The following is a 13956-nucleotide window of genomic DNA, read 5'->3' on the forward strand; positions in this document are numbered from 1 at the left end:
CCCTGCAGCATCAGGAACTCCAGCCGCCAATCTGAGTCAGCAGTGTCCCTCAGACAGCAATGAGGTGATTTTTAAAAATATATTCATTCAGCGATGTGGGCGTCGCTGGTTAGGCCAGCATTTATTGGCCATCCCTAATTTTCCTCCAAGTGATGGTGGTCGGAACCGCTGAGGTCCGTGTGGTGTAGGTACACCCACAGTGCTGTTAGGGAGGGGGCTCCAGGATTTTGACCCAGCGACAGTGAAGGAACGGCCGATGTATTTCCAAGTCGGGGTGGTGTGTGGCTGGGAACCTCCAGGTGGTGGGGTTCCCTGTACTTCCTCAGGAAACTAAGGAAATTCAGCATGACCACACTGACTCTTACCAACTTTTACAGATGCACCATAGAAAGCATCCTATCGGGCTGCATCACAGCCTGGTATGGCAACTGCTCGGCCCAGGACCGCAAGAAACTTCAGGGAGTCGTGAATACAGCCCAGTCCATCACACGAACCTGCCTCCCATCCATTGACTCCATCTACACCTCCCGCTGCCTGGGGAAAGTGGGCAGCATAATCAAAGATCCCTCCCACCCGGCTTACGCACTCTTCCAACTTCTTCCATTGGACAGGAGACACAGAAGTCTGAGAACACGCACGAACAGACTCAAAAACACATTCTTCCCCACTGTCACCAAACTCCTAAATGACCCTCTTATGGACTGAGCTGATTAATACTACACCCTGTATGCTTCATCCGATGCCGATGTCTATCTATTTACATTGTGTACCTTGTGTTGCCCTATTATGTATTTTCTATTTTTAAATTTTCATGCACTAAATGATCTGTTTGAGCTGCACGCAGAAAAATACTTTTCACTGCACCTCGGTACGCTTGATAATAAACAAATCCAAATCCCACGTGTCCACTGCTCTTGTCCTTCCAGATGGTGGAGGACGTGGGTTTGGAAGGTGCTGTCTCAAGAACCTTGACCAGTTTTTCCCTTGACCAGTTTTTGTTGATACTGGTTGAAGGAAGAATATTGGCCAGACCCCATGGCAACACTGAACTACAGGGAGGAATCTTAATTTAATGCCTGACCCAAAGGACAGATTTTTCAAGGGAAACTTGAGGAAAATATCTGAAGGTTTTTTTTTTTTACTTCCCAGACTGACTCCGATTTGAACATTGGCCAACACATTAAACATAAAATAGGTTGTTTCCCCATCCTCAGTAGCTCCCTCACTAACAGACTGTGCAGGGCGGCCATTTTGTTGTCACGAGGTGGAGACAATCTTAATTGACTCACATATTTTAAATTGGTTCAACAGCGACTTCAGAAATACGAGGAAATATCTTTTCATTGAATAGATGCTCAATGATTGGGACAGTTTCCCTGGCTGGACATGGGAGGTAAAACTGCACAAGGTAATGTTTAAAGCACAGTTGGATGAGTTAAGGACTGGAAGGATAGGCTTCGATGGGCCAAATGGCCTACTCTCCCGCTTCCAATTTCCTTGTGTCCCGATACAAGTAATTAACTGATTACTTTGTTCCTAATGAAATAATTAAGTTTGGTCAAGCGTTCATTACGAACTCCCTCTTCTATGTATTAACAAACAGCAGGACAGCTCATTTATATTAATCTACTAAATGTCTCAGATAGAAAGGGTTGCTTTATGGAGCTTAAAATAAAACTGCAAGGGAATTATTGTAAGTGGCAATGATTAATATTCAAGCAAAGCTAGCTGTCCTCAACCACAGGGCTCCTCATAGACTCGGAGATTTTCACATTGTAAATTAGCAGCAGTCAGTTGAGTTGTCCAGGTTCATATCATGAAGATGGGCCATGTGGACAATGTGTGCGTGTGTGTGCGCATGTGAGACAGAAGGGAGCGAGAGGCAGTGGGGGAGGAAGAGAGGCAGGCGGGAGAAGGGGCAAGGAGAGTGCAGGAAAAGGGAGGGTTAAAGAGAGTGTAGCGCACAAAGACTCCGTGAGACGAATAGAGTGAAGTCGATGAGGCTTTATTAAGCGTGTCTGTTCCCCAGCAGCCCGATAGTAAGCTGGCCTGCGGGGGAAGACACCGGCTTCTTATACTTCGCCTTCAGGGCGGAGCTTGAGGTCAACGGCCAACCAGGACCCGGGATCTGTCAGCCAATGACATTAGGGCTTCCAGTCCCACATGACCCCCAATACATACTACCACAGAGAGTCGGACTGGAGAGAGGAGACTGAAGGGGTGGGGGGCAGAGAGAGAGGAAGGGAGGGGAAGAAAGGGAAGGGGGAAGAGAGAGGGAGAGGGAGAGGAAGAGAGAGGAGGGAGAGAAGGAGGAGAGGTAAGAGGGGGTGAAGGGGGGGAGAGAGGGGGGAGAGAGAGAGAGAGAGGGGGAGAGGGGTTGGAGAGGGGGCAAGAGGGGGTGGACCGAGAAAGCATGGAGACTGTGTAGAGGGGCGGAGAGCGAGAGAACGAGGTAGAAGTATCTGTGAAAATAAAAGAATAAAAGAGAGGAAAAAAGGGGTTGACAGGGTGAAGGGGACAAGGCCAGAGAGGGCAAAGGCAGTAGTGTGGTGGGGGGGGGGGGGGGGGGGGGTGCAGTTGCAAGGTGGGAAGGCTAAAGGAAAAGTAGGATAAAGATCAGTGAGAGAGTGGGAGGGAGCAGGAGGGAGATAGAACAACAAAGAACAAAGAAAAGTACAGCACAGGAACAGGCCCTTCGGCCCGCCAAGCCCGTGCCGACCATGCTGCCCGACTAAACTACAATATTCTACACTTCCTGGGTCCGTATCCCTCTATTCCCATCCTATTCATGTATTTGTCAAGATGCCCCTTAAACGTCACGATCATCCCTGCTTCCACCACCTCCTCCGGCAGCGAGTTCCAGGCACCCACTACTCTCTGTGTAGAAAACTTGCCTCGTACATCTACTCTAAACCTTGCCCCTCGCACCTTAAACCTATGCCCCCTAGTAATTGACCCCTCTACCCTGGGGAAAAGCCTCTGACTATCCACTCTGTCTATGCCCCTCATAATTTTGTAGACCTCTATCAGGTCGCCCCTCAACCTCCGTCGTTCCAGTGAGAACAAACCGAGTTTATTCAACCGCTCCTCATAGCTAATGCCCTCCATACCAGGCAACATTCTGGTAAATCTCTTCTGCACCCCCTCTAAAGCCTCCACATCCTTCTGGTAGTGTGGCGACCAGAATTGAACACTATACTCCAAGTGTGGCCTCAGGGATGTAAGGGATGAGAGAGGGAGTGTGAGAGGGAGCAGGAGGGAGATGTGAGGGATGAGGGAGGGAGTGTGGGAGGGAGCAGGAGGGAGATGTGAGGGATGAGGGAGGGAGTGTGGGAGGGAGCACGAGAGAGATGTGAGGGATGAGGGAGGGAGTGTGGGAGGGAGCAGGAGGGAGATGTGAGGGATGAGGGAGGGAGTGTGGGAGGGAGCAGGAGGGAGAAGTGAGGGATGAGGGAGGGAGTGTAAGAGGGGGTCACAGGGGTGGGTTGGAAAATGGAACTGAGTTAGAGTGAGGAAAGAGAGAGAGTGAGAGGAGAGATGAAGAGAAATGGAGAGCATGCATGAAATAGATAACGAGGCATAAGGAGGATTGTAAACAGGTGCATCTATAACATCGCAAGAGTGATGTGAAGCCAATTCTTTGCTGAATTCCTGATTTGTGTATCGCTGGGAGACAGTCCCAGGCAATGCCTGGTGGCTTTACACAGGAATGCAAATGTTCCTTGTACACAATCCAAGGCTGCAACAAGCGATCTCAGCCAAGATTCGCGATTAGCGAGCAGAAGCTTGGGCCCATTGCCAGCTCACTGAAACCACTGAGCCAAGAATGTCCTATTACATAGCACTCAGCGAGGATATCCAGGAAGCCAGACTCCTTCGCGGCAGGCCATTGAGTGAACAGTGTCACAACACTCGCAACCTTGAAATCACTTCTACTGAGCACAGGAGGAGACTTGTGACAGCGGTTTGAAAAGTTGGCGATGATATTTGCCGACATGGCGTTTGCGAGATTTAAAGTGTCGATGATGGAGGGGCGCTGAGCTCGCACCCCTCGATAGAGACGCGACTGACCAAGGCGGCAAGTGATCTGGCTGTGCTGCCGGCAATAACAATCCCCCAACACACTTTAACCCTTTCACGGTCACGGACACCAGAATATCATTGAGAAAGGCAGGGTCGAGAAAGCTTGAATGCGCAGTTGTTGTGTGAATCTACCTGAGAGTAGTTGTCCAGTGCCAACTTATGCGGGATATGAATTGCGCTAATGAGCAGAGATAAGCAAACTATTATCACCTTGAGTTTAGGAGCTTACGGGAAGGTCTGATTGAGGTTTACTGGACAGGCTTGGTGGAGAGGAACCAAATTCTGCTGCTTGGGGAAGCCTAGAGGCAGACAGCGGAGTATAAAGATTAATGTCAAACCTTCCAGCAGTGAAATTAGGAGACATTCCTCCGGCAAATAGCCGTTCAGTTCTGTCCCTGTAAATGCAGCGATGCGAATGGCCTCCTTATGGTGGCGTGTTCCACATCCTCACCACTCTCCCGATGAAGAGGTTTCTCCCGTTAGATTAGGTGTTTCACACACACACACACACACCGGGGCACATTTCCAGTTGGGCCAGGCATCAATCTGGTGTTTGTGGAACCGCGTCCGGTCATAAACTCGGTTAAACCCTCCTTCCCTGAAAACGACCCCCCGGTAATTTGAAAAAGGAGCGTCCTACCCTTCTTCCATGTTTTCCTGTCAGCCCCAAAAGTCCGGGAATACCTGCTGGACCCTAGAACAGAGAACAAAAAAGGAGATTTGCATTCGCATAGAACCTTTAACAACCTGAAGGTGTCCCTCATTGTCAGTCCATTTTGAAGTGTTGTAATGAAGGAGGCACCAAAACCAATTTATGCACAGAAAGCTCCCGCAAACAGCAATGTGATGACAACGGGATCATCTGTTTTACTGACGTTAATTGAGGGGAATGGAGCAGGGGGAAATTCTCTGAATAAAGTGCCGAGATGTCCGCCTGAGAGGGAAGACCTGGCTTAAAAGTCTCATCCACCAGATAGTACCCGCCAACTGGTGCAGCACACGCTCCGCAGGTGTGCGACCAAGTGTGTGGAAACTTTAACACTCTCGCCGAACTTTTCCAGAGACTATTTAAGACAGTCCTGGGGCGGCACGGTGGCGCAGTGGTTAGCACTGCTGCCTCACGGCGCCGAGGGCCCGGATTCGATCCTGGCCCAGGGTCACTGGCCGTGTGGAGTTTGCACATTCTCCCCGTGCCTGCGTGGGTCTCAACCCCACAACCCAAAGTTGTGGAGGGTCGGTGGATTGGCCGCGCTAAATCCCCCCTTAATTGGGAAAAATTAAAAGAAAAGACAGTCCTTTGGGTTCTGGCTCAGTTCTATCTCCACTTTGTCGATATGTTTCAGTAAGCTCGGTCATTGTGGGGGAAGGAGGTTTGGGGGGGGGGAGATTACTTTTCACTGAGACACAATGTCTTTCAGTCTGTCCCCCCGACACAGCCCCGGATTGTACGTGGACAGTCCCTGGTTGCGTATCGGATCACGCCTCATCGTGGCTGGTCAGGCACAGTTTCTGCGCTTACCTGCGGGCCCATTTCGCCACAATCTCCTTTCTGCCCTTCGTTGCCAGGGAGACCCTGTAGGGGGAAGGGGGCGAGAAAAGAAACGTGAAAATAAGTCCGGCTGTCGGCCATTTTGTTCACCTTTGGCCGGCTCTATGGGTCCGCCTCTCTCCGTGTTACACACACACACACACACACTAACACACACACTTGATGAAATCCAACAACGATTTTCAAAAGAAAATTTACTTTGGAAAAAAGATGATTTACTAAAGGTGACCTTTCCCCCAATGTCTCTTCTTGCTAGTAACCTCTGACACAGAAAGAGCAGGAAACTGTTCCAGGCCTCTGTTCCCATCTCAAGAGTAGGGAGGCAGTAGGAGTTGACCAGAAATAGACTGCAACAAGAGCATTAATTCAGGCGGGAACTCCCAGCATCCAACTAAAGACAGACAGTTGGTAGAGATCTAGGAGCCCATTACCCACCCTCCTTCTCAGTTGCTAATTGATGGCGACTAATGTTCTCCACCTTCCAGTAGATCATTCACTCCTCCGCGTTAAATCTGAGCCCTAGGCCATGCCCAGGAGTAGACTGGGGATTCTTCAGCTCTTACCCATAGTCCTTCAGGGGAAGGGACCTCTGTGACTATACCAAACACCCACCCTCTCTTCACATCTACTTGGCCCGTCGGGAAAGGTGAAGACAAACTCACACTCTGTCAGTCGCCAAGCGAGACGCTACTGTGTCTACTACAGCCAAAAATGACCAAAACTTTAACTCCAATTCCTCATAATATCAAGTTACAGACAGATCCAAGGGTGTATTCGGAGTTGAATTGTGGGGGTGGTTGGGGAGAACGGATTAGTCAGTGGCAGATGGAATATAATCCAGTAACGTGCGAGCACTTTGGAAGGGGTATCAAGACAAGGGAGTACTCAACGAATGGCAAGAAGCTCAGAGGGAACATGGGGTGCTTGTCACAGACCCCTGAATCGGGCAGGGTAGGTTTATCATAGATTATCATAGAATTTACAGTGCAGAAGGAGGCCATTCGGCCCATCGAGTCTGCACCGGCTCTTGGAAAGAGCACCCTACCCAAGGTCAACACCTCCACCCTATCCCCATAACCCAGTAACCCCACCCAACAGTAAGGGCAATTTTGGACACTAAGGGCAATTTAGCATGTTGGGAGTCTGGGACACACTGCCTTGGAGGGTAGTGGAGGCAGGAAAACCTCAGAATCTTTCAAAAGTACTTGGATGAGCATTGACATGTCCTAACGTTCAAGGCTATGAGCCAAGGGCTGGGAAGTGGGATTAGTGTAGATTAAAGTTGTTTTTTTTGGTCGATACAGGCTTGATGAACCAAAGGGACTTTTCTGTACTGTACGATTCTAAGCGGATTAGCAGTTGTATATTTTCCCCTCAGTCGACCACCAGGACGAATGTGAGTGGGAAAGGAGTGAATAAAGAGGTCAGGACAATCCATTGTCCTCTCCCAATGGTCATTCAATTGTCTGGCATTTTCCCCCACAGGCCACATCTGAAGAATGCCCCCTTGGGAGTTTCTCCGGTGTAAGGAACACGGGACTGCAGCAAGACCCATCACACACAGCTATTGGAAGGCAGCTACATTATTGAGCAAGCCCGCAGCACATTCACAACTTATTACTGGTCCCAATCGAAGGACAAAAAGGGATCAACAGTGCCTCCAACTCAAAGGCTCAAGGGAAACACCACAATTCGATGCAATGATGTTGGATCTCCCAGCTACTCGGTCACTGGTCGAACCTCGTGCTCACCATCGGGCCTGGTCTTCCTGTGAGGCCTATCGAACCAGGAGGGCCTTTCATAGCAAGCTGGAAAGTAAACACAAGAGAAACGGTGAGTCACAGGCAAGTCAGTCTAGGAAAGCCAGGCGCTTGGGGGCGGTCAGCCTGGGGGGTTTTATGGTAACAAAAGGGTTGGTTAGGGCAGATGCAGAGAAGCTTCGACCCGTGAGGAGGCCAAAACTTAGTCATCATAAAATCGAAGGAAGCCACCCACAAATTCAACAGGAAGTTCAGGAGAAACATTTTTTTTTAACCCAATGAATTCACATTCTCACCGCTCTCGATCACAATCGAGTGGTTGAAATGAGAAGTGTGGGATGCATTGAAGATAAACACGGGCGAGACAGGTATACAGACTGGGTGAGACGGCGCAAGCATTGATCAGTTGGGCTGAATGTCCTGTTTGTGTCCTTGGATGTGTCTCTCCATGAAGCTCTGGGCGTGAGAAACACGTGACATACTTGTTGGAGCCTTTTGATAACCCGAGTGAATGTCTAGTCCTAATCTTGAGGATATTATTACGGATTTGAGTTTATTAAACAAAGAACCAAGAAAGGTACAGCACAGGAACAGGCCCTTCGGTCCTCAAGTCTGGTCCGACCATGCTGCACCTCCTGGGTCCGTATCCCTCTATTCCCATCCTATTCATGTATTTGTCAAGATGCCCCTTAAACATCACTATCGTCCCTGCTTCCACCACCTCCTCCGGTAGCGAGTTCCAGGCACCCACTACCCTCTGCATAAAAAACTTGCTTCGTACATCTACTCTAAACCTTGCCCCACGTACCTTAAACGTATAAATCGATAAATCAATCTGTATATCGATCCCTCCTTTATGGGAACATTCAGAACAGGAGGCCATTCAGCCCCTTGAATCATTCAATTCGATCTTGGCTGACCAGCATTAGCTCCAGAACCCTTTAAAATATTTGCTTACCCAAACTCTCCAATATCAAAAGTTGCAAGGTTACTGAAAGCCTTGAATTGAGGTGTGGGACTGATAGACAATCACTCACCCTTGCTTGTTGGAGGATGGACTGAGCTTGATATTCTTGCGCTGAGACAACGGGTCCCTTAGCACCGTCTCCACCAAACTGGAACTGTGAATATGAAAGGCAAAGCTGAACTCAAGATCCCCATGCAGCCACTCCATCACAGAATTGTTACAGAATTGCCATTCGGCCATCGTGTCAGCACCAGCTCTCCAATTGAGCCGTTCACTCAATGTCATTCTCCTCTTTTCTCAAACCCAATGACACTGGCTCGAATTTGGCATGTCAATCACACTGCTGCCCAGCTTGTGTTACCTCTTGCTTGTCTTTGACCTGCCCTCCCAGTATGGCTTCTATTCCATCTTCAGAAGGAGTGTGTAGAGAAAGTTCAGCTTTCTCCCCAACATCTTCGATATCCATACATCTCTCACTGTAAATCCATGCAGATTGCTGTTTGGATATCTACATCACGCTCATTGTCTACTTCTCTAGAACGTCCTAATTCAGGGATCGATTATCCCCTTGTTCCATTCCCCCCAGTGCCTCTTACACTGTGTCCCTGTGTATGAATTGGCTCCAGTGTTTCTGGCATTATGACAGTGACTGAAGATAATTGCATGTAAAGCCCTCCGGGATGTCTAAACGTCAAGAAGGACTTTATATAAACGCGTCTTTTGTTAGGGTCCTTTAGCGTTGATTCTGATGATGAGATCTCTGCAGTAAACGCCAACCAGTCTCTCCTTTGTTCGAATACTCTACCTGCCTTTCTTTATTTCAGGTTTCCCGCATTCTTGCCTTCCTCAACCTCCATCAATCTCACCTCCCTGTGAACACGGCCTATTGCTATCGGGGACTCTTGTGTGTTTGAACAGCCTAGAGCCAGGGTCTCTGTTGACCATTTATCAGAATAACCGTCACATCATAACATCAGCTACTTAACTTCATGAGAAGTTGAATATTCTACAATTAAGTTGGAGGTTTACTGTAACTGGGCAGGTATTAGTCAGTTGTGGGGGGGGACCGCCATGAGGAATTCTGAGGAAAAGCTTACATTTGTGCGATAGCTTATTGGGTTGTCGAGAAATGATTTCTGAAATGGAGCCTTATCGCACAGTGACGTCCGTCTTCCATATTGTACGTACGGGGCGGCACGGTGGCATCATCCATCAGCACTGCTACCTCACTGCGCCAGGGACCCGGGTTCAATTGGGCGGCAGGCAACACAGTGGTTAGCACACAGTGGGGTGCGGGGGGGGGGGGGGGTTGTGTCGTTTTCCTTTGCTATGTTGTGTGTTTTAAAATGTTAAAATATAAAAAACGAATAAAAATAAAAACGAAAAGAAAGTAGCAGGTTGAGGGAAACATGCAGGGCTGTAGGTGGGGTGGCATTGGTGTTACAGATCACCCAGGGAGCCAGAGATGTCGTGGCAACATACACTTCTGCACGGGTGTTGTAGCCACCATAGTGGTGGTGGAAACTGGTTCCACCATCTTATTGGCTGGTTTAGCACAGGGCTAAATAGCTGGATTTTAAAGCAGACAGAGACAGGCCAGCAGCGCGGGTTCAATTCCCGTGCCAGCCTCCCCGAACAGGCGCCGGAATGTGGCGACGAGGGGATTTTCACAGTAACTTCATTTGAAGCCGACTTGTGACAATAAGCGATTTTCATTTCATTCCATCCTGCTCCTAGTTCTTATGGCTGAGAACAGATCACTTGACCTTTCACCTCTGGGTTCAGTGAGTGAATTGTGTGCTCAACCCTCTAACTAGCAAAGGGAGAGTCTCAAAATGGTCAACACGGGGTTAATGCACAGAAACGGCCCTGACGCAACAAAGACCCTAAATAAAAAGAAGAAAGGTGTTGGAAAGGCTCAGCTGGTCCGGAAGCATCTGGGGACAGAGAAAGAGTTAACGGGCGTCATTTACTGGCCTAATCGCGTCCGAATTGGCGTCACGACAAGGCTGCCGAATCTCGCCAGAGGCCTCTCGAGAGATTGGTGATGCCCGAGGTGCCTCGGCAGATTCTACCGAACCTCGGGAGACGCCACAATCTGGATCTCGCCCAGGTGGGAATATTTAAATGAGCCGATCGGCCCATTTCCTGGTGCCAAGGAAATAACGGCCTCCCCAGCGAGACCTCACCAGGGCACCGTTAGTACTGGCCGAGACAATCGTGGACCAGGCGTCATGGTACCTGGAGGGTTTCCCAGAACATTGGTGGTCGGGGACAGGGCAGGCTGGGCGGGCACCAGACTCTCTCTCTCTGACACCTTCACACTGCCAGGGTGGGCACAGTCAGGGTGGACAGGTTGCACTGCGAAGGGCCATGGACTGAGGGGCGGGCATATCTTTGAAAGGGGGGGGATGAAGGGCAGATATGAAAGGGCCTCAAAGGTTGGAAGGGGTGAAGGGTGAAGGGTCCTGAAAAGGGGAGGGGGGGGGGCAAAAGAACAAACAAAGAACAAAGAAAGGTACAGCACAGGAACAGGCCCTTCGGCCCTCCAAGCCTGTGCCGACCATGCTGCCCGACTAAACTACAATATTCTACACTTCCTGGGTCCGTATCCCTCTATTCCCATCCTATTCATGTATTTGTCAAGATGCCCCTTAAATGTCACTATCGTCCCTGCTTCCACCACCTCCTCCGGCAGCGCGTTCCAGGCACCCACTACCCTCTGCATAAAAAAAGGTTGGTGGGAAGGCCTAAAAAGTGTGGTGGGGGCCCTCAGTTAGCCGATAGCAAGGTGTCCTCACTTGGAGGGTTGGGGGGGGGGGGGGGGTAATGCACATGTGTGCGGGGGGGTGACATTGCCCGTAGGTAGGGGACCCTCAAGCGCACTTAGAGATCGGGGCACCCTTTCAAAATGGCAGCCTGGACTATGAGCAGCCGGTCTCGTCGGCGGGTTCAGCTCCCCACTGGTGTAAACATTTCTAAGTGTGGGCTGGACCAGGCGGACATTCCCCTAGGCCCCAAGAAATGACTTGAGAGCCCAATTTACCGACCGGAATCAGGATCTCGCGAGAGGTCGCCATCCGGACCCTGCCCACTTAACCATGCCGACACCAGATCGAACGGCCTCGCCGAAGAGACCCCAGCCAGACGCAGTTTATCACTGGGCCCTTCAATCGAGGATCTGGCAGCACCGCACTTTTGGGGGGGGGGGGGGGGGGGAGTTCTCCCAGGCGATTGGAGGGCCCCCGGATGGTCGGTCTCTGGCCAGGCTGGTACTCTGGCACAGCTGAAGCCACCCGGGCACCTTGGCACTGCCAGGAGGCCAAGCTGGCATTTTGCCCGTGCCAGGGATCGGGCCAGGGGCTGCCCTGCCCATGTGAGGTGAGTGCAGGCAGTCCGAGGGCCCCCATATCGGTGAGTTGGGGCATCGGGGGGGTCCGGAGTGGCGTTGGGGGCGCTGGCAATTTTAAAATGGCGCTGTGAGCGCCAGGAAGCACGCGGTTAAATGTGCTCACTATGGGACTTGTTCTCAATTTGTTAAATCGTGCCCTGAAATGTTTTGGTTAAATCACGGCCAACGTTTCGCATCCAATAGGACACCTCGGAATCTCAAGACCCTAATTGAGACCCTAATCACATTCAAAAGGCTGTGCATGAAGGGAATGTAAGTGTCGCATCAGGGTCTGTCAGGAATGTTTTGAGGTTTGTTTAAGTTGTTGGATCAGAGATTCACTCCGCGCTTGGTCCTGCTTCATCTGACGGGTTGAAGATTCTCTGCTGCCTGTCAGCCACATCGCTCACCTCAATAAGCAAACCGAAATGGAAAATGGAAAAAAGAAAATTACTAAACTGGGGGTCTTTTATTGGACAGAGCCTCCAGAGATGCCTGTGATTAAACTGCAACGTCTCTCAACTCTTTGAGATTCTGCCGTGGGTAATAGCACTCCGCCACACAGTCCCCGATAACAAGCTGTCAGTCTTTCGCTCTGAGAAGCAAAGAGGGTCACAACCCTCTCCGTCTCTCAGGAGGTGAAATAACTCTCCTGCTTTCTTGGCGACCGGATATCACAGGCATAGCTCAATCAAGGACAGTGCCCTCCAATCCACAGTAACCTGAACACCGCCCCCCCCCCCCCCCCCCCCCCCACCCTCCCCCAACAAACCCACCTTCAAAACAGTCACCGACTATCACAAGCATCCCAAATCTCACAGCCTCAGGATACGCCTGACTCCCGAAGATCTGGAACCAATTTTCCTCGCTGTCAATCAAGGTGCACTTTTGCAGGAGCATAGGGAAAGAAAAAAAAAATCTCCCTGTCAAGAATTGATCTACGATGTCTGTGGCCGATTTTGTGATGTGTTCTGAGCTTAAGAGAAGTGTCAGTGCCTCTCGAAGGTAATTCATTTTGAAGTCAGCAGGAAGGATAATTCTGGGCTCGATAAGCTGGGCGGTCTAAATTCAATTTTCAGCTGTCAAAAAGTGATCTCTCACTATTCCATCTGAGTTACATTCTACTTATCTCGGAGACAGAAATGGAAGGTGGAAATTGCAGGGGAAAAGTTAATGCCATCTTGATTATTATGGAAATGGGGAGGGGGGGGACGTCATGTCAGCACATCCCCATTTATTCACCATCACGAGATAGCGGCCGAGGGATGAATGGTGACTCATCCCTTGAAAGGCAAGAGATGGGGATTGGGGTCGGCCTTCTTTATTGATTCATTCACGGGATGTGGATGCCGCTCGCAAGGCGAGCATTTATTGCCCATCCCTAATTGCCCTTGAGGCGGGAAGGGGGCCCACCCGCTGCCTTAAACTGCTGCAGTCCACAACGCATTTAGCGAGGCCTGTGCGGCCCTTCAAGCCTGCCCGATGATCTATTCCTCTCCATGAACTCCACTTCCCCATTCTACCCAATGTCCATCTGAAAGCCCAAACAATATACCCAACAGCCCTGTGGGATAGAGATCCCTCCGCCCCAAGACTCCCAGCCGCGTGAAACACATCAGGGGAAGCTCGGTAAATCCTGCCCAAAATCTTTCACTCCTACAGGCCCGATAGGGTACAGGCCCTTTCCACTCAATATCTCCTCATTTTCACCCTCTAAAGCAGCGTGTCCTTCCTGAGGAGAAAATGAAATGATTTTGCATCGAGACTTGGACATCGTTGGACATTCCAAAGCACACCTTCACAGCCAATGACGTATCTTTGAAGTGTCGTACGGTTGGGATGCAGGCAGACAGTTTTCTGATGGCACTAACAGCACTGGGGTAATAAACAGATTCGTTAAAAAATAAATATTGGCCATGACACTGGGGAGAAGGCCCCTGTTGTTCAAAGTGGCACTGTGACATCTTTCACACCTGCCTGTAAGGTCAGTCGGGACCTCGGTGTAGCACCTCATCTGAAAATCGCCTCCCTCAACACTGCAGCACTCCCTCAATACCTCACGAATGTCAGCCCAGATTTCTGCGCTCAAAGCCTCCCACAGCCTTCTGTCTCAAGAGGCGAGGGAGCTACCCTCTGAAGCATGGCTGGGACAGCTGACCGGGAAGGCACAGCAAAACAGCACAGCGTTCTACAGGTGTGGTCTCAC

The 13956-nt window shown here is 50.2% G+C and overlaps 1 protein-coding gene across 1 annotated transcript in view; it reads right to left on the reverse strand.

Moving 5' to 3' along the window:
* The window catches only part of LOC140403200 (uncharacterized), a 330215-nt gene that overhangs the window by 159364 nt on the left and 156895 nt on the right, over positions 1-13956 (reverse strand). The window contains 4 exon segments of the mRNA XM_072490949.1: positions 4724-4777; positions 5603-5656; positions 7384-7440; positions 8430-8513. Of these exon segments, the coding sequence (XP_072347050.1) occupies positions 4724-4777; positions 5603-5656; positions 7384-7440; positions 8430-8513 (249 nt within the window).

This window comes from Scyliorhinus torazame, chromosome 27 (genome assembly GCF_047496885.1).
Source record: "Scyliorhinus torazame isolate Kashiwa2021f chromosome 27, sScyTor2.1, whole genome shotgun sequence".
Classification (NCBI taxonomy): Eukaryota; Metazoa; Chordata; class Chondrichthyes; order Carcharhiniformes; family Scyliorhinidae; genus Scyliorhinus; species Scyliorhinus torazame.